The sequence below is a fragment of the Salminus brasiliensis genome, chromosome 17 (assembly GCF_030463535.1).
Source record: "Salminus brasiliensis chromosome 17, fSalBra1.hap2, whole genome shotgun sequence".
Classification (NCBI taxonomy): Eukaryota; Metazoa; Chordata; class Actinopteri; order Characiformes; family Bryconidae; genus Salminus; species Salminus brasiliensis.
Genome location: NC_132894.1, coordinates 3157144 through 3178450, shown reverse-complemented (window position 1 = coordinate 3178450; position 21307 = coordinate 3157144). Strand labels below are relative to the sequence as shown.

The following is a 21307-nucleotide window of genomic DNA, read 5'->3' as shown; positions in this document are numbered from 1 at the left end:
GGGCCAAAATCCCTGCTGCAGTGTGTGCAAACCTTGTCAAGAACTACAGGAAACGTCTCATCTCTGTAATTGCAAACAAAGGTTTCTGTACGAAATATTAAGTTTCTTTTTCTGGTGTATCAAATACTTATTTCCCCCAATAAAATGGAAATTAATTATTTAAAAATCATACAATGTATTTTTCTGGATTTTTGTTTTAGATTCCATCACTCACAGTTGAAGAGTACCTATGATAAAAATTACAGTCTTCTACATGCTTTGCAAGTGGGAAAACCTGAAAAATCAGCAGTGTATCAAATACTTGTTCTCCCCACTGTACATGTCCTATATTATATTCAATCAGGACTTTGTGGACTGGTGTCTGCAGATAATCACAGGAAAGACCAAAGAACTGGTGGTGGATTTCCGCAGGTGCAGAGCACCCCCCCCCCCTCCATCAGTGAACATCCAGGGTATGGGCATCGAGAGCCCAAAAAAGGTAAAAAAGGTGCACGTATTTGTCACTGTAAACTGTACAGCGAAATGTGTCCTCCGCATTTAACCCATCTGGTAGTGAACACACACTCACACACACACATGTGTTAGGGGCAGTGAGTACACACACACACCCAGAGCGGTGGGCAGCCAACTCCAGCGCCCGGGGAGCAGAGAGGGTAAAGGGCCTTGCTCAAGGGCCCAACAGTGGCAGCTTGCCGAGCCCGGGAATCGAACCCACAACCCTGTTATCGACAGCCCGGAGCTCTAACCGCTGAGCCACCACTGCCCATGGTGTTACCTGGGTGTTCATCTGAACAACAAACTGGACTGGTCAGTCAACACTGCTGCTCTCTTCAAGAAAGGCCAGAGCAGACTCTACCTGCTGAGAACATTGAGGTCCTTTGGAGTGCAGGGAGCGCTCCTGAGGACGTTCTCCCACATCCTTTACGGACTGGTCTGCTGGGGCAGTAGCATCTCGACGGCAGATAAGAAGAGACTGAATAAGCTCATAAAGAGGGCCGTCCGGCTCTGTCCTGGGGTGCTTCTTAGACCCAGTGCAGGTGGTGGGAGACAGGAGCTTGGCTGTCATCCATGCTGGAGAACAGCTCCCACCCCATGCATGAGACTCTGGCAGCACTGGGCAGCTCCTTTAGTGACCGGCTGCTTCACCCCAAGTGTGTTCAGGAGGGGCATCGCAGGCCCTTTCTTCCTGCTTCCTTCATGTTCAGAGAATGTGCAATACCCCCCTCTCTCCCCCGACCCCCCCCCCCCCCACACACACACACACACGTGCAATCAAGAATCATTTGCAATTATCTATAAATAATACTGCAAATAATATTGTTATTGCTTTTTTACTTGTACTTCTATTAATTATATTGTGTATATTGTGTCCTTCCTTCCTGCTGCCGTCAGACTGCACAACCAGCACTGCTCCCAGCGGACCACATACACACACACACACACACACTTAACTACACACACATGTTCATATTCAGGGAATACTATGTGCAATATCCCCCCCCCCCCCCCCCTCCCATGTGCAATTAAGAGTCTTTTGCTGTAAATAATATTGTTATTGCTTTTTTAATTCTTATTTATATTGTGTATATAGTGTCAATTATTCATCTAAATTTTTGTAACTGAGTGTCCTGCTATCCCTTTCTGCTGTCACACTGAGAATTTCCCCACTGCGGGACTAATAAAGGCCTATCTTATCTTATATTATCTTATATAGTGGTAATTATTATTATTACTTCTTTTCTGCAAGTTCAAATTTAAATGTTATTTTCGGACTCTAAACTGGCTTAGTTTAACACCTTTTCTGTTATTATTGCAAATTAAGTTCGTTTTACTCTGCACAAGATCAATAAAGCAATCTATCGATCTTTAAAGCTCAGCAGGACTACAAAGTCGCCTAAGGACTACAACTCCCAGCCCTCCCAGCTCCCTGATTTTGGCGCGTTTTTACGCTGCTTCGGCCATTTTGTTTCCACACTCCTGTTCAAACGTTTTGCGCCGCCGGACTTCATTCAAAAAACTTTCCGCGGCTGTTTCTCGGCTTCGCGAATAAAACCCACTCCCGCTTTAACCGGCAAACTGGGCCTGCGAGACTGGGAAGCGTCGGGTAGGTGAGGGGAAGAAACTGCTGCTGGATTGAAGTTTTTTTTTTGCTCCACCGTTCCGTGAAGACCCCGAGTATGGCCACTGCAACCCCGAGCCGCGCCGCCTCCTCCTCCACGCCGCTCTCCCCAACCCGCATCTCCCGCCTGCAGGAGAAAGAGGAGCTGCGGCACCTCAACGACAGGCTGGCCGTGTATATTGATCGCGTCCGGGCTCTGGAGCTGGAGAACGACAGGCTCATGGTTAAAGTGTCGGAGAAGGAGGAAGTCACGACCAGAGAGGTAACTTTGAATGCCGGGAATTAGCTGCTAATGCTAACAGGGAGCTAACGCTTCCATTGGTTTCAACGGGGGTTGGTTAGCAGCGTGGCTAGCTAATCGGTAGCCGAATGCAATTCAGACACAGGGTGTTTATTTACGGGGATGTTTAGTTCATTAAACGCCATAATTATCGTAGATAATATACTCTTACCATTTTGAAGGCTGTTTTTTAATTTAACAGTGTTGTTTTCGTGTAGTTAGCTAGGTTAGTTAGCCAGTAGCTAGCTGCCGTAAACGGGGTCCGTTCCGGTGCTCTATTGTTGTTGTTGGGTTAGCATTAGCTAATAGCTACCGTAGCTAAAGTTAATTAACTAACTTAATTAAACTAATTAATGCAAGTAGTCGATTATTAATATTTTTTAAAAATGTATTTGTTAATTTTCTACGCTACAAACGAGTTAATGCAGTTTTAATGTCAGCACGAGAAATTAATATATTAATTAATTTATTTTTATTAAGTATAATAACGTTTTAGACATATAAATGAGTAATTATTGCTGTGGTAGTAATTATAATATTTGTAGAAGTATTATTACTACGATTTCTTGCTGTTATTATTATTATTACTCAAACCTTGTAATAATAGCACTGAGCCAATGGCAGCTGGCTGCCTGGAGAGACTTCACTATAAGAGCTTCCCTGTAAAACTGTGGGGCTTCTTGTTTTTCTAGTGTAAAAAGCAGCTGGTCTACATAATTACCAGCTAGTCTCATCCCATAAATGGATGGGAGTGGCTGGCACTTTTTTTTAATTGCACCAGATTCATATTTCTTAAAAATAATGATAATAATAATGATAATAATACAGTATCAACCCCCTAATCTCAAGCCAGGCAAGACTACGTTCACATTTAAGGCATTTAGTAATCGCTTACTTACAAAAGTGCTTTGCTGTTTACTCAAGAATAGACTAAAATTCAAAGATATCTCTTTAGAGAGATTAGTAGCCTTCGTGTAAACATGTTGAGCCTGTACTTTTAGGATATTACCTCCAACCTTCATGTTATTCACAAGCATAAGAAAAGCAGGACCCACATCTGCAGATGGTTTGGAGCGTGCGGTTTAATGAAGCATATGGGGAGTGATTTGAGGGGCGTAGTCTGTGATCTGTGTTAAAGGAATGCATCTAGAGCTGGGCAATATGGCTATATTTTAATCGTATCGTGATCAATTTTATGGTAATGACAATAAGCTATAAGCATAATCATATGGAGGAGACTGTTGGTGCTTAATAAACACTGATCAGCTGCAGGTTTCATTACTAACAGTGTAATTAGACTGGGTTTATTAGATGAAGAGCAGCAGATGTTGAGTAGAAATCACTGTATTCAGTACAGGAGAGGATCTGAATAGTAGATTATAAGAATCTGCAGATACTGATGTGTTTACTGTGTGATTTTATGTGTCGTGATGAATGTTGTATTGTGAAAAAAGTGTTTTTACCATATCGCACAGCCCTAGATATAGCCCAGTTTTGTAAAAACCACTATTCAGATACGCTCCGTGATTTTTTTAATAAATGTATTTATTTTTAATTCATCTGCTGCTCCTCATCTAATGAACCCAGTCTAACTACACTGTTAGTAATGAAACCTGCAGCTGATCAGTGTTTATTAAGCACCAACAGTCTCCTCCATATGCTTAGAGAAGCTTATTGTCATCACCATAACACAATTTATCACCATACGATAAAATATCATCATATTGCCCAGCTCTTGTTTATGGTCTTGTTGTGCACGGGATCTCGTAAATTGCATATAATAGAAATCTCAACATGTCTTGGCTCCTTGGCTTCTTTTAAGGCAAGTGGAAAACATTGTAATTGTGATTATTTTGGCAAATGATAATATATGTTCCATATAAGTGTAGATATCAGTTGGATCTGCCCGTTTCTGGTGTTCCCGCAGTGTAAACAAACGCACGCTTTTGTGTGTAATTTGCATGCAGCTGCACACCACTTGTTGGCCAAAGGGCCAAAGCACATAGTCAGACTTTGGAAACTGAATGGTGGTCTGTCTCTCCCCCCACAAGGTGTCAGGAATCAAGTCTCTGTACGAAGCTGAGCTGGCCGACGCCAGACGTGTCGTTGACGAGATCGCGAAGGAAAGGGCAAGGCTGCAGATTGATCTGGGCAAGTCCAACTCTGAACTCGAGGAGGTCACTAAGAAGTAGGTTATACTTGAACTTTGTGATTGTTCATATTATAAATATACAAGTCCTGAACACACTAACATTACTTAACGTACCATGACTTTGACTTGTACACATTTGTTTCTAATCAAGCTTGATTTTCCACACAATTTACTTCAAGTGATTAGGTGTGTGTGTGTGTGTGTGTGTGTGTGTGTGTGTGTGTGTGTGTGTGTGTGTGTAGTCTAAAATTGTGATCCCGTAACTACATAAATCCTGGAGCTTTTCCCCTGTGCTCCGGTCTGACTTGATGTGTGTGTATATAAGCCTTTAGCCTCCGTATGGTGGGCTGTGTTTACCTTAAGCTGCTCTAATTTAAAGACCAGTTCCATCTGTTTCCATCTGTTAGGATAATACAGGCGACTAGTGCGTGTGGGATGTACTTTCTGTAAGCCCCCCACACACACATACCCCTTAACATTTCCAACAGGGGGTTTTTACAAATCTGCTCACTTCACTCGCCTGCCTGTTTCATGTCGTGCGATTGTTTTCGTTGGTTTACTCTCGTTGCTAGTTAACACAAGTTAACAGGAAGTCTGAGGCTATGAGCATTGAGTGATGTGACCACAAGGGAAGTACCACACGTCTACAGTTATAGATGCTTTTTTTTGTTGCGTGGTAGACGGGAGAGGGTGATGGTTTGTGCAAAACTGTGGTTTGAGCAACGCATGCCCATAATTCATGAAGCATGAAGTTTTGAACTTCCAGATAGAGACACTCTGATTGGCAAATTCTTCATTTCTTCATGTTTTGCATTCACATACTTCAACTGGCATCTATCTGGAATTGGTTTAAATACATGAGGAATATTTTAACAATGTGAAAAATCCTTTGTCGTGGTTAAATCATCAAAATCCTCATCATTATTTTCAGTATTGTCAGGGATATCAATAAAAAGGTCTTGCACTTATCTTATTTAATTTTGTAGCCCTGTTTTCATTGTCATTTTCTATCCTAATAAGATCCAGACACACCGTTGCTGTGAAAATTCTACATCTTAAAAGCATTTTGTTGTGTTTTCCAGCTTTAAAAAGAAGGATGGAGACCTGGTCCTGGCTCAGGCCCGTATCAAAGAGCTGGAGTCTCAGTATAACCAGAGTGAGGCGGCCCTCAACACTGCTCTCAGCGAGAACGCAGCGCTGTCTGCAGAACTGGCGGACCTGAAGGCTCAGCTCGCTAAGGTAAACCTCCTCCTTACGTCACTGTTGTCTCCTTATACTGCGAAGTAACCGGGTCCAGAGGTAGTTCATAAAAAGGCAAAATGCTGGGAGATCCCAGCCAACATGCTCATGTGGCGGCCACGTGGGAGGAACATGGGCTAGGTGGGTACCAGATGGGCGCGGGCTCTGAGGGGGTTTGTACATATGTGTTTTCTACTTCCCAAATGGGCCCCTTTGTTACAGCCCACCTTAATATGTCACATGGCTCCCATCTAGGGTCCATATGCAGTGTATAATCTAGATGAGGTCCGTGCTTAACCCTCCCTGGTCCCATCACTGACCCTGATGGGCATCCATATGTGGGGCCAACGTGGAACCCGAGCACACAACTTTCTGGTTCCCAGTTGGACTAATCATACAAGCCCACCATGGACATGTTGGCTGGATTATTGCTTTTCAAAAATGTAAGAGGATGATTTAGGAGGCTTTAAAAAGTTGGGGTAAAAATGCATAGTATGGGATTTTAAAATCGATGAGACCTTTTAATTGGTTGTTTTCTGCAGTCGTGTAAACAACCGTGATCGCATTAGACTGTCCTTCGCTAAGTTGTTGGTCTGCTTTAGGCTGAGGATGCTCATGCCGTGGCTAAGAAGCAGCTGGAGGCTGAAACTCTGATGCGAGTGGATCTCGAGAACCGCTGCCAGAGTCTGACTGAGGAGCTGCAGTTCAGGAAGAGCATGTTTGAGGAGGTGAGTGTTCATTCTCCCCCTGATTATCCACACTGTGTGAAACTTTACAAGTGATGGGACTGAAACTGTGAGTGTTTTTGAACTCATCACTTCTCAGTAGGTGAAGGAAGAATAAGCACACATAATGATCACTTGCTGCTTTTCTGAAAGTATTGATGAACTACTGTCATTTTTCTTGAAAAAGTCGTCTCTCATCTCATTTCAGAGAACATAACATAGTCTGACCATTTTGAGTATTCCTTGTCTGTGGTTGTTAAAGGAGGTGCGCGAGACCAGGAGGCGTCATGAGAAGCGAATGGTGGAGGTGGACTCTGGGGCTAAGCAGGATTATGAGTTCAAACTGTCCCAGGCTCTACAGGACCTTCGCAGGCAGCATGATGAGCAGGTCTGCTTTTACAAGGAGGAGTTGGAGCAAACCTTCCAGGCCAAGGTAATGTATTCCCTGTCATTCAGTATTTTACTGACACATTGGACGTATGTAAATGGACATCTTTCTCCTGATTGCAGGAGAAATCATTGTGTAAAGTGGGTTTCTCTTTTTTTTTTGTCCTTGTGTGCACAGCTGGACAATGCCAAGGTGTCCTCTGACCTCAATGATAAAGCGGTGTCTACGGCGAGGGAGGAGCTGCAGGAGGCTCATGTGAGGATTGAGAGCCTGACCTTTCAGCTGTCTGCACTTCAGAAACAGGTAGAACTAACAGTCTTGCACCCCTCACTTACTTTTCTGTCTTTGCAGCACCCTAAAGGTTGGTTTCCAGGTCCGATCTCATCTTCATCCATAAAATCTATGCATCTACAGTATTCCAAATGAGCTCTTTTGGACAGATCTTTAGTAGATTGTACAGTCTCTCTCTTTATTCTGCTTAAAAACCTGTATTATCAGCAGTGAGTAATACGTTTCGGGTCACTTGGTCCATAACAAACTTTCTGAACCGCCCTTTATTTTGGGTTGAGCTTAGGTATGTGTGTTATCTGATATCCGAAAGCAATTAGTTTTGGGTGTTACTGTTTTAGCACAGTGCAAGTATGATGAAATTACATCACCTTGTAATAAGTGTGTATTTATTATTTTGGAATAACTTGGAGGAGTGTGTTATGGATGCATATTAAAACTGAAGCTAGTTCATGAAGAGTTGTGGAAGAATTTTTCAGCATGGCATCAGAAATTTAAGGTGCAGGTAGCAGAGACAGGTGAACCAGGTGACCGGTCTTTTGTCCATATAGATGTGGTCAATTTTGCATTCATATTTAAACCAGCACCAGAGTTTCTTTGGAAATGGTCTAGACAAGCCTCACTGAGGCTCTTAGCATGGTGAGGGCTCTTAATTTCTAACAAATCATGTAAACAGGCCTCATAAAATCTCAAATTTAAGGTGCAGATTTCCAGGACCCTTTAGCTGCATGCTCGTCTCTCCTTCAGGGTAGCATGATGATCAACTGTACCTTGTCTCCTACAGGCAGCAGCAGCGGAGGATCGTGTTCGGGAGCTGGAGGAGATACTGAACAGCGAGCGGGACAAGTGTCGCAGACTGATGGACGGCAAAGAGCGCGAGATGGCTGAGATGAGAGAGCGCATGCAGCTGCAGCTCAATGAGTACCAAGAGCTGCTGGATGTCAAGCTAGCCCTGGACATGGAGATCAACGCCTACAGGAAACTACTGGAGGGAGAAGAGGACAGGTGAGGATGTAGAAGAGCTGCTCAAAGCTGCATGAACAGTGCATTGAGAAGCTGTGCCTGGTTTGCTTAGCTGGGTCCTCTGCAAGTCCACTTTATTTTAAACCTGACTGCCGGACCTGTCTGTAAGAGGGATCGCATTGAAAAGTGGGTTGTCTGGGGACTCGGGAGGGACTGGAGAGCCTCTGTTGCTAAATAACTTAAAAGGTTCCAATAAAGGAACTGGAACTATCCTGATTAAGGCTTAATAAAATATAGTGCCTGATGTTCTGATTAGACTGTATGCACTTCGCAGGGTGCATAAGGTCCTGTAAGTGGCACACAGGGCTTTGTAATGGCGAGAACCTGGTGATATGATACTGGTCATAATTAGGGATGCACCGATGCATCTTTTTCTGTTCCGATACATAATCTTTGCGTATCAGCCGATACTGATCCAATACCATTGTTGAATTAATAACCTGTATACCTGACCATCTACGAGAGACTCAAGGCATCAGAATTGCCGTAATCGTTACCAACTTAAAACAAACTATAACAAATGAGCACAGATTATTAAGCACAAATTAACCCATTTTTTTATTGGTCGCTAAAATTAATAACTGAGATCTCTGCACAGTGTTGTGACTTTTATTCTGAAATTCGAAGTCTATGAGACTAAAGAGGAGTTAGCAGCCCCTCCCTTCTCTGTTCTCCTTATATAGAAGACAAATTAATGGTCCTTTGGATCAGACTAATTATCCGATACCCGATCCAGCTAATTTTTTTTTTAGTATCGGGACCGATATCCAATTCTAGTATCAGATCGGTGCATCCTGAGTCACAATACCAGGACTCCCGTGAAACAAAAATAGTATAAAAACACCATGATATGTATAACGTCTGAGGAAAAGGAACGTTGACTTTTTATCCAATCAGAACAGTGGGATCTGAAGACCAATACAACACTGCTCTCTAGTGGTCGGGGTTTAAACACAACACTAAATGAACCACTGTCTGCCACTAATCTTTGGTGCCACAGAATCTTTGGCTTGTAAACTGTTAAAGAAAAATAATTGACTGTTTTTAAAGATTGATACAGTATTTCAAAATATATCAATATTTTGATATCAGCTTTTTATTTTTACATTCTTAATACAGTTTTTGGAACAAGGTGCCAGATCTGCATCAGCAGAACTTGGTCAATTACTTACACTTACTCCTTAGACATTGCTTAGAAGTAGGGCTGGGCGATATGGTAAAAATACTAGATCATAATATTTAAAGACTTTTTTTCACGATACACAATATTTATTGCATATACACAATACATGTAAATCACAGACTGCAAACATCAGTATCTATAGATTCTTATAATCTACTATTCAGATCCTCTCCTGTACTGAATACAGTGATTTATACTCTATTAACATCTGCTGCTCTTCATCTAATGAACCCAGTCTAATTACACTGTTAGTAATAAAACCTGCAGCTGATCAGTGTTTATTAAGCTCTAACAGTCTCCTCCATATGATTAGAGAAGCTGACTGTTATCACCATCACTACATTTATCACAATACGCTAAAATATGGGCATATTGACCAGCTCTACTTAGACATGTGTTATTTCCCCGGCACACTGCTGGTTTATTAGTCCTGTTGTGCAAAAGTTGCCCGTGGCAAACTGAAAGCTTGCTCAAAGCTGCATGTCTCAGATTGCTTCAGGTGGGCTGACTCTGAAGGAATGATAAGAATGTTCCTTCATGTGCAAATATATGAAGCCACGGTTTACATCGTTCCAGGTGCTTGACTTTACTGCGTTTTTATGCTGCTATTCAGACGATTGTTCAAACCTCAGCACATTTGCCCGGTCACATTTTCTAAGAACTTTCTTGATCTATTTTTTTTATTCCTCCACTCATAACCAACCTCAAATGCATGAGATGTCAAAGGATTCAGCCACATTTCTTGCTCATTGCACTTTTATTCCTCTTATGTGAGCTAAATAATAGCAGCGTGTCAGAGAGAACAATAGAAATGCCGCCCTTTATGCTTGAGCAGAGTCCTGAAAGATTGTATGGAATGAAGCATCTTTAAGCTTCAGAGCTTCTGGATGTGAAGAAGTTCAGGCAGAGAGGAAGGTCGGTCAGCAATCTTCACTCAAGGACAGATTAGTCAAACACAGTCGCAATGGAAAGGAATGGAATCACTTATAATGGGAGACAATTAGCAATGAAGTGTGTATGTATACAGTACATATTTATATCATTTATTCATGCATATTGCCCATAGATGGCACTGTTCACCATTCTATAACCATTTCTGACCCATTTCTGAGTCCATTCCTTAATTTGCTTGGTTCCACCACAATACAATACTACATTTAGGTACGTGTTATTACAAATAGTTAATATTAAGTAATTACACATTGCTTATTATTTACATATGTGATCACTTGCCTTTCATTTCTAAATTATTTTGTTTATATTATAAGATGAGATGATAATCCTTTATTAGTCCCACGGAGGAGGGGGGCTAATAGTCAGTGTCGCAGCAGAAAAGGGATAGCAAGACACTCGGATGCAAATACGTAGATAAATTACCACTATATACACAATATAAATAATAGAAGTAAAAAAAGCAATAACGGTATTATTTACAGATTATTTATATCAATTATTTATGCAGTTTAATTAAATAGTTATTTATTGGTGGAAAAATTAATTATCAATGTCTTATAATGTACATTGTGCATCACAGGCTGAAGCTGTCCCCCAGCCCCTCTTCTCGGGTGACCGTCTCACGAAGCACAGCCAGCAGCAGCTCCTCTCGCACCACCCGAGCCAAGAGGAAGCGTGTGGAGGAGGAGCCGGTCATTGCACCCAGTGTCCACATCAGCCAGCAGGCCGAGGCCACCGGTGGCATCACTATTGAGGAGATCGACCTGGAGGGCAAGTCTGTCACCCTTAAGAACAACTCTGAGAAGGTGGGTTGTTGCGTAGGCACTGAACGTCCCGCTAACATGTAGACATACAGTTCTTGGGGAAGTTAGTCAAAGTGAGTCAAAGATATTAGGTATTGTCTTTATTATAGTTTTTCTTTATTATTATTTTTTTAGGATCAGTCTCTGGGCAGCTGGAGGCTAAAAAGGAAAATTGGAGACGCAGATGAAATTGTCTACAAGTTCAGTCCTAAGTTTGTCCTCAAAGCAGGCCAGACTGTTACGGTCAGTGGATTATTATTTTTAATTTTTAATTTATTTATTTATTATTCATTTTACTTGGTTTATCTCAGTTTTTCTTTCTGCCTGATCCAAGTAAATCATATTTAGCTGGTGTGGACTTCATTTGGTTTTACTTCTGTGCTCAGGTGTGGGCTGCAGATGCAGGTGTGGCTCACAGTCCACCTTCAGACCTTCTGTGGAAGAGCCAGAGCAGCTGGGGCACTGGAGAGGAAACCCTCACCCTGCTGGTCAACTCTGATGGAGAGGTATGTAGTTCTTTTCCTCAGTGCTCTTCTAAAATGCTTTTTCGTGATATTTAAATATATGTATTATCATGTGTCTCTTCAGGAGGTGGCGAAGCGAACAGTTTCGAAAAATGTGGTAGAGATTGAGAACGGAGATGATGAGGAAGGAGACTTTGGCGATGAAGATCTGTTCCATCAGCAGGCAAGTTGGTGGTGTTTTCAACACCATTTTTAATCGTAGTCCTTTGATGTCAATGCGTTCGATCTGTAGTGATGCCACAGCCATCCATAACTGGCCTCAATTTCTCTGGGTGGGTAGGATGACCCTCCCTCTCCTCCTTTCATTGCCCAGCTGACTTGGACAGCTCTGCTAATGTTGTTGGTGGGGTGGAGCTTCATGTGACTGGGAGGAAGCACATGCTAACCATCACTCTAAGCACTGGTTGCATCATGTGATGGAGAGAGGGTCCTAGGTAGTGGGTGGGAGTTGGAAATGACTAAAGTGGGAGATTGTTTATTCTTGTGAAGCAGCACTTTGGGATGCAATTCGTCACAGTTACACACAACCTTGTATCTCTCTTTTTTCAGTTTTTTTCTTTTTGACAATGTGAATGACAGTTGTTATTCATAAATGTGTCAATTTGATGATTAATGGGCCAATGGAAATGCTCAAAAATAACTAAATAAATAAAATTTTGCATTGGGTTTTAATTTAAGTTAAGAAGGTTTATAGATTCTCATGTAAATCTTCCATTTGGATGTGGGGTGGGGTTTTTGTGTGACTGTGATATTGTAACTTTATTTATTTATTCTCATTGTTCGTGGTAAGTAAACTAAAAGTTTAGATGGTGTGGTGGGGTGTTTGTATTAATTTTTGCCTTTATTGAGCCTGAGTGGGCTTCTGGCTTTGTTGTTTGGCAGGTTTCAGCGTGTCATTTCTTTCTTTTCAGGGCGATCCAAAAACCCGATCCAGAGAATGCGCCGTGATGTGAGGGGAGCTTTGTTCGGCGCAGCGTTTATTTTTTTATTTTATTTTTTCTTCTTCTGACTATTCTCTCATAGAGCCACTACTTTTGTATTCTTCAATCATGAATTCCTAAAATTGCTCCCACCTTTCCCAGGCGCAGTGTCACTGACCCAGATTTTTTATTTTATTTTTTAAACGGACCTCGTTTTTAATTTCAAAATCAAGTAATCATCAACTGTGTATCAACAGTTTCTCTTTTTCCAGTCTCAACTATCAGTGTTTCTTATTCTTGACGTTTTCACCAGCCGTCGTTTGCTTCCGAACGGATGCATCATTCCAGAGCACAGTAGAGGTCTTCTTAAAAATGACATCAGGAAATGACTCGATGCATTTTTTTTAACTGTATAGTTGTATAATCCAGCGACGGTAAAGGATCTGCATATTTGAGAATCCTGTGGTTGGATAGGTAGGAATATGAAACGTCAGGACACTCTGCTTCGAGGGATTCGTATCCCTGACTCTTTATTATAGTTTACTGTAGGTGGAACTGACCGCTGACGCTTAGCTTGTGTGTTGTTTTTGCTTTGCCTACTGGGTAAACAGGGTGGAAAAGAAATGACTGGTGTTCCAGAAGATTGATCACACAATAGCCCAGCAATTACCCTCCGTCTTAATGATAATGACCACTGAACGGAAGCGGTGGGAGCTCCGGCACTGAAACTGGTGATGAATGAATGTTTTAAACTTTACTGGGCATTTTGGGGAATTTTCCTTTTCCGCGTCTAAACGACTGGAACTTTACGACAGAAGAACCTCAAATTGTGCATCTTAGCTGCCTTTTCTACATTTCTTTTGAGCCTCCGTCTCAAATCATGTCTTTTTCAAATATGCTGCCTTCAGTCTAATGTAGTCGAGCGTTTCTGTTCACGCTTTCACTTGGTTAGCTTGCCGAAGCCGAGCACACGCTGACGCTTGGGTTGACCAAAGATGAGACCGTATTCAAGGTGCTGGAAAATGAATGTTTGGATTTATTGATCTGAAGCAATGCCTAGTGGCGTATAACAGACAAAACGCCAACCCTACAATTTGCAGACGGTCTTTAAAGCGTCTGCCAAATGGTTTGGAAGCGATATTCCAAATTCTGTAAAACCGTTGCTTAACCCAGAGTTGGTTATCAACACCTGACCGAGTTGGACACTTGTGCACAGTCTTACCGGACAGTACTTTACTTTTCCACCCTGTTCATTCTGATGCAGTTGCGTTATGATTTTGTAAAGCTGACCTGTGTACTATTCTTATTTTTGTTGTAAAAACAAATCCGATAAGTATGCACACATTGAATATTTTTCTACAGTTTTAGAGCAGGGACAGTGCTGCACTCCTTCCAGCACAAGCTTGGGACCCGTGTTGGGCGCTAGGTTGACTTTCAGTTTCTCCAGTGGTGAGGTAAGCTGAGCCAGCAACGTCAGCCAGCATAAACGAACTAAACTAAATGAACATTACTTTAAAAGTTACCTTTGGAAAAGGTGTTTTAGTTGTTTAAAACTTGCGAATTTTGTCCCCCTTAGTGCATAACAGGGAGTTCCAGTGGTGCTAGAAGGAGCTTCATATGCATTTGAAAGTGAGATGAATTATTAAACGCGTTTGTAAATTATTTGCCGCAGCTGACGATGTCCGATGCAACCGTTTTTTGTAATTCTAATATTGGCCTGGGAGACGGATTTTATTAGGCTGGAGAATGGAGCGCTTTGCATATTATTTGAATGGGTTTATTGTAATCGGGTTGTTTACATTTTTATTATTGTTCTCTAAAGATGCTAAAGTTGCTAATGATTCCTTGATCATGTCCTAAGAGCTGATTATTAATTATTATTATTATTATTATTATAGGAGCATTAGTTTAAGATTTAGGTGTCACTCAAATTCAAGCAGGTGTGTTTGTAAGTGTTTACTCCAGGTCATTTGAGCTAAGAAACTTTTTTAAGAGGTTTTTTAGTTATTCATCCTTTTTTTATTATTTTTTGTTGGTGTGTTTGAAGAAACATGCCGTCTGTGAATTTAAATGTCAGTTTCATTTTGACATTTTCAACACTGTTGACAAGAAGTGGGTTCTGTATTTCTTCAGGTTTCATTAGACACGACTGTGACATGTAGAGGGCTTCTTGTAGTCTCTGCACAACATTGCAGGATGACCTTAAACACAGTAATAGACTACTGTAGAGAAATTCGCTATTTGGATGGCATAGACAGCTATGCGTGCGCTAAAGGCTGAGCAGTTTGAGCCAAGTATAAAATGTGAAGAGGGTAAAAAGAAAAATTGGCTGACTAGGAAAAGCAACTTGATCATCGTGTGAGGACAAGAAGGGCTTTAACACTGGGAGGGAGCATGCCAAATTTGTCATTACTTTTGATTTTGACTTTTATGTGGTTTTAAGTTTTTTGTATGCATATTACAATAAATGTTTTACATTTTAATGTCATCTGGTCTTTTTTTCAAACTATAGAGCAGATTAAGAAAAATAAAGGCCTTTATTTTAAGGGGTGTTGAAATTCTAAACCATGCTTAGAGATGTTATAAATGAAGAGCGCCCACAGTCCAAATTATGAGTAAATGGGAGTTCACCTAGTGGCTCAGCGGTTAGAGCTCCGAGCTATTGATGACAGGGTTGTGGGTTTGATATATGGGCTCAGCAAGCTGCCACTGTTTGCAGTGGCCACTAGTCCACTGTGTGTGTGTTTCACTGGTGTGAATGTGTGTTCACTGCACGGATGGGATAAACAGCGGAAGCCAAACTCCATCTGTGAATATGGTGGTCTTGTCTAAGGTGTTACAGGCGGCTCAACATGCTCAAGTCCTGCCCCGATTACGCCGCCCGGTGTATTGGGTTAATTTGGAGCATCGGATGTTTTGGCACCGCAGACGCACCATTTAAAGCTTTACATCTCCAGCTGTTTTGTAGTGAATCTCTATACAGCAGACATGGTTGTACAGTTTTTTTTTTTTTTTTTTTTTTTTTTTTTTTTTTTTTTTTTTATTGCAGTAATGTACATGTTTAATATTGCAAAGGTCACGTTACACATAAACACAGCGTAACCTGGCCGGGACGTTAACGAGCTGTTGTATCGTAGCTGGCCGTTACTCCAGCGTCCGCTCGCCCACCAGTCAGCCAGCACTCAGTAGCAGTGAAGCTGTAATGTCTCTACTGCCCTAAACCTTTGCTGTAGAACAGTGGAAATGTACAGGTATGATTTCTCTGCATTCTTTAGTGAAAAACAAGACTCTGCGATTTTGGATGAGTGGCTCCATTCACTCCCGATCACTGAGGACTCGCTCGAAGGCTCCCTTTGGCATTCTGCAGCCATTTTTGATTCAACGGTAAAAATGGAGAGGGGCCAGGCTCTCTGTAAACCGGCACTGAGGCTATTCATGTGATCGACGTAAAGACGTGACACAGCGAAAAAAATCCTCCCAGTATAAGCATATTAGACACTGATGCCATGTATGTATGTTATTTATTTATTTATTTATTTACAATCTTAAGGACTGTTTCTTTAACAGGCAGGTTAATTTAGATCTGCTTGAGCAGGAAAAGTGCAGACCTGCAGGAATCTGGTGATCCCATCTTTGCATCATCGCTACGTCTACATCCACCCAGCATTAGACCTGTACCCCTACTCACTCGGCCGTTCCTGTACCAACAGTGCAGTGAGGATACGAACCAGCAGCTTCAAAAAATAGGAGGTAAATGTGATCTCACTATTTCGAACATAGCATGATTGTTGGTGTCAGACAGGCTGGTTTGAGTGTATCTAGAATAGGGATTTTTAAAACCACAGTCTCCAGAGTTCACTCCAGCAACCAGCAGTTCTGCAGATGGAAACTCCTCGTTGATGAGAGAGGTCATCAGAAATAAGGTCCGACTGGTTGGAGCTGAACAGAAAGGCTGCAGTGACTCAAATAACCACTCTGTATCAATGTGGAGAGCAGAAAAGCATGCACAACCCCACGACCAAGCCTGAGGAGGATGGCTGAGCTACAACAGCAGAAGACCACATCAGGTTCCGCTACTGTCAGCCAAGACCAGAAAGCTGAGGCTGCAGTGGCTCAGCACAGGTTCACCAACTCTGCACAGTTACAGGCTGAGGAAATGTGGCCTGGTCTGTTGTCTGAATCTAGGTTTCTGCTGAGGTCCCAACCTTCTCCCACCCAATCTGTGGGAGGGTGGGAGAAGGTTGGTTTTTTGGGCACTCTTGAGGCTGTATTGGAGGAGAGTATTGTTGCCAATCAGGTGCATTCCTTCAAGACCACAGGTCACCCGTCTTCTGACGGCTACTTCCAGCATGGTGCTGAACCAAGCTACGAAGCTTGGCGCGTGGTAGAACTGGAGGGATACAGACTGGACACTGTGCAGGACGCCGCCATCATACCCACATAAGGAATTGGGGTAGTTCTGAGGGGGAGTAGTGTTACTAATAAAGTGCTTGATTAAGTTCAAGGGAGGGTTCATCTGAACGGTGGTGAGCTGGTGTTTGGGCAGACTTCCCGGACAGGGATTTTGCCCAGTTCTGGACTCCACAGCATTCTTAACGGAGGTTCTCCAATCTGTATGACCACTAGAGCGCAGTGCTCTCTGGTTAGACACTTCACAGCTGGCTGAGGGGTGGGGGTGGGGGTGTGTAGCCTTTGTGTGTACGATAGAAATCGATTGCCTGTAGGTGAGCTGAATTTCATCCTCTTATCTCAGCAGTCCACCAGCGTGCCTCTCCACTCCAGCATATTACTTATGGCAATTTTAACATGTCAGACCCTAATCTCTCTTTATGGGAGTTAGGGGGTGGTGGTGGTGGTGGTGGGGGTGGGGATGGGGATAGGGATGGGGATAGGGATGGGGGGGTGGTCTGTACAGTTGCCCTGCTTTTGCTTTGTATGACTATCACACTCTTATGTCTCCTTTCAGGGCTATTAAGGCTATTGTGCCTCCTCCTTGCTCCCCAGTTCTGGCTGTCCACTCGTGAGATCTCAGGGCCATTATGGCCTCCCTCGCTTTCTCGCTCGCTTGCTCGCTCTCTCCCTCACGCTTTCTTCACTCCATCTTCCTGTCTATCACTTTCCTTTCACACTTTATTTTTTTTCCTTGTCTTTCCCTCTTGTCTTTCACACACACACGTCCATTTTCCATCTCCTGGTGGATCTCAGTCATACATATTGCATGTTCTCTCTCTCTCTCTCTCTCTCTCTCTCTCTCTCTCTCTCTCTCTCTCTCTCTCTCTCTCTCTCTCTCTCTGTCTCTCTGTGTGAGTGTGTCCTCTGCATAAACTTTCCTCTGCTGAGACCTTTTCCATTTCTTTCATGTAGAACAAAAAAAAATCTCCTGTTCGTCATGCCTTGACAGCCGCTGTCTTACGCCAGGATTGAACATCCACTGCATCATGCTTGCTGCAGGATCATCTTATTTTTCCATCATTTTCGTCAGCGTATGGCGCCGACTTCTCGAAATGTGCTTCAGCAGCTGAACAGGTTGTGGTTCTTCCTCTTGGAACAGCTTTTAACAGTGGGTTCAAATTTGCACAGCTGTGCGGCCTGTTCTCAGCACTCAGCGTTGTTTCTCTTGTTAAAAAACAATTCTAAATAAAAAAAAAAAAAAAATTGACACCTGAAAGGTTAAAGAGACAGTCTGCCCAGCTCCGAATGAATGCGGTAACCTTTAGGCTGATTTTGTTTACCGAAAAAGGCTCCCAGCGGCATTTCCAACAGCCGTGCTTACACTGTCGCCCAACACGGCTTCGCAGAGGGGCTCGTTTATTGTCTTGCTTTTGTCACATCATTGCAAATGTGCCGCTTACGCCCACTGACCAACTGACAATGCACGCCCACCGCCAGCTTTCATCTGGTAGTGGTGTGTGTGTGTGTGTGTGTGTGTGTGTGTGTGTGTGTGTGTGTGTGTGTGTGTGTGTGTGTGTGTGTGTGTGTGTGTGTGTGTGTGTGTGTGTGTGTGTGTGTGTGTGTGTGTGTGTGTACAGACGAAAATCAATGGCACATCCATACCGCCTTGATTTCACAACTCGGCACGCCTGCTGTGAAGCCCGGCCTTCTGTTTCAGACCTCTGAGAGCTGGAAATGCAGTAGGGTCACTTGCAGAGTCCTGTTAATTGCATTTCCAGCGCATTCTGGGTGGTTGTGCTAAATCATGATAAAAGCCTCTATTTTTTTGTGTTTGTTGCTCAGGGTTACTTTAGCTACACACTCAGTTCGCATGTGTTTGTGAGGCTGTTGTAGAAGCAGTTGACCCCTCCCCTCACCCCAGCAAAACTCCAGTCTCCTGACTTCATTGAATGGGATCCTCTTGGATCCTCGTGTGAGTGGCTATCCGATCATAATCTCCAGGACCGAGACTGGGAATACTGGCCACCCCTGTCACAATTGTGATCCGATTTCTCACCTCATTTCCACTACACCTGTACTTTGTGCTGGCCGCTGATGATCGGATCACCCAGGGCACATGTTAACGCCAGGTGTGAACATGGCCTAGTTTTCTGTGTACCGAACTGTTGAGAATTGAGCTCCAACCCTAATCTTACTCCCTCATTGAGGCAGTGAAGGCCTTCAGGGGTGCCTGAAAATTAGGCCTGGCCTTAACATGCACCCTGGGTAATCCAATCATCAATGGCCAGCACAAAGTACAGGTGTAGTGGAAATGTGGTGAGAAATCTGATCTCAATCGTTTACAGAAGATGGTGAGGTGAGACTGGCTGATGCATATTAATGCCTGGTGTGGTGGATCTGAGCTCTCCAGAACCAGGATCTTGGCCCCCCCCTGTTGTCGGACCTTGAGGTCCCATGATGTTTCAAGATGCTTTGGGATTGGATTGTGATCAGACCATTCAAACCACACCATCTTCACCACATTTGAAGTGTAAATGGAATCCAGTCCAAGCATGTCCAGATACATGCCTCCAGACATGAGGTACAGTATATAAAACACCTGCTTCAGAGCCTTTACACTGCAGAGTCGTTCACACACCACTCACATAACATCTCATTTCCAGAAGAGCTTATCTTCGGCCGCTTCAGTCAAGGGGTGGATGTAATAGGCAGCAGTTCTTGAAGATGATGGAGGAGTTGGAGATGGAAAAATTCATCAGGTCACATGGGGTATGGGGTTCCTGGTATGCAGTGGCCAGCAGCAGGTCTGGAGCTCTGAAGTTATTGGAGGCTATGCTCTGAGCTCAGCACTCGGCCCTGACCCCGCTCTGTAACTTTACGTGGTCGGACACTCGGTGGACACTGAGCTGTTCCTCCTAAACTCTTCCACTGTTCAATAATAACACCACTCACAGCTGATGGAGGAAGATCTAGGAGGGAAGGTCTAAATTTCACCAGCTGACTTGTTGATGTTGTTGGTGCAGCGGTGTCTCCTATTACATACAGAACCACGCTGGAGTTCAGTGAGCTCTTCAGAACCTCCCGTTCTTTCACTGATGTGTGGAAGAAAGACAGACTGCAGGACTAGAGGCTCGATTTTATACCCCTGTGGTGGCGATGGGACTGAACTGAATGATTATGAGGCGTGTTCCACTGCACAATACACCCTGAGAGGATCCATGAGCAGGTCTCATGGTTTATTTTATTTCTGGGACAGTGTATATGTATAATAAATGAAGATTCAACAAAGTAAAAGCATGTAAATGAAAAAAGGAATGTTTTGGGTTGCAGGAGCTGGAACTATACTATGGAAGTGGGAAAAGAGGTGGGAAACCACCCCAGGAAAAAAAAAAAGCAGGAACAACAAACAAAGCATGCACAAAGAAAGATCAAAGAGTTCAGGCAAACAATATCAAACACAAAACCACCTTCATTCTTGAAGGGAAAACACTCTCTTTGATTAAATACATGCGTAAACAGAGTTCACTAAAGATCTGCAATTCAACTCCTTTTAGTTTTGCTCACATGTGTCACGCTGGCTTTCACTTTCACTTAACTTTTCTACTTAAGACTTCAGATCTTTTCTTCCTTTTTCTTTAATTCAGCTTTTAGATATTTTCTTCAGATCTTTTCTTTCTTTCTCTTTGACTCAGCTTTCAGATCCTTTCTTTCCTTTTCTTAAGATCTTTCTTTCTCTTTGGTTTAGCTTTCAGATCTTTTTTTTTCTTTCTCTTTGATTCAGCTTTCAGATTTTTTCTTCAGATCTTTTCTTTCTCTTTGATTCAGCTTTCAGATCTTTTCTCTTTCTCTTTGATTCAGCTTTCAGATTTTTTCTTCAGATTTTTTTTCTTTCTCTTTGATTCAGCTTTCAGATCTTTTCTTCCCTTTTATTAAGATTGTTTCTTTCTTTCTCTTTGATTCAGCTTTCAGATATTTTCTTCAGATCTTTTCTCCTTCTCTTTGATTTTTCTTTCTTTCTCTTTTTTTCAGCTTTCAGATATTTTCTCAAAAACCTTTGATGTTTGCTTGTCCATCACAGTATCTCTTTTCTCTTAACTTTTCTTCTACACCAGGCATGACTAAACCACCATACCGGTCACCACTCTACAAAGGTGCAGCCAGTTGGGTGGCTGTTTGTGTGTGAGCTTTTATGCAGAGCAGGTCAGTGCTGATTAACGCTGGGGCTTCTGGGAAATGGAGTTTTGGTTGCTGCAATTCTCTACAGTCTGTACTATCCTTTTTTTTTTTTTGAACAAACTACAGCAAACACACTTAAAT

At 42.7% G+C, this 21307-nt stretch overlaps 1 protein-coding gene across 1 annotated transcript; it reads left to right on the top strand.

Annotated features, from left to right (window-relative positions):
- The first annotated feature begins 1984 nt into the window (after window positions 1-1984).
- Window positions 1985-15081, top strand: lmnb2 (lamin B2). Its single transcript, XM_072660626.1, has 12 exons — window positions 1985-2381; window positions 4451-4587; window positions 5634-5790; window positions 6393-6518; window positions 6778-6948; window positions 7081-7206; window positions 7976-8196; window positions 10932-11157; window positions 11290-11397; window positions 11541-11660; window positions 11743-11841; window positions 12590-15081. The coding sequence occupies exons 1-12, from the start codon at window positions 2178-2180 to the stop codon at window positions 12629-12631; spliced, it is 1737 nt and encodes a 578-aa protein (XP_072516727.1). The 5' UTR covers window positions 1985-2177; the 3' UTR covers window positions 12632-15081.
- The last annotated feature ends 6226 nt before the right edge of the window (window positions 15082-21307 follow it).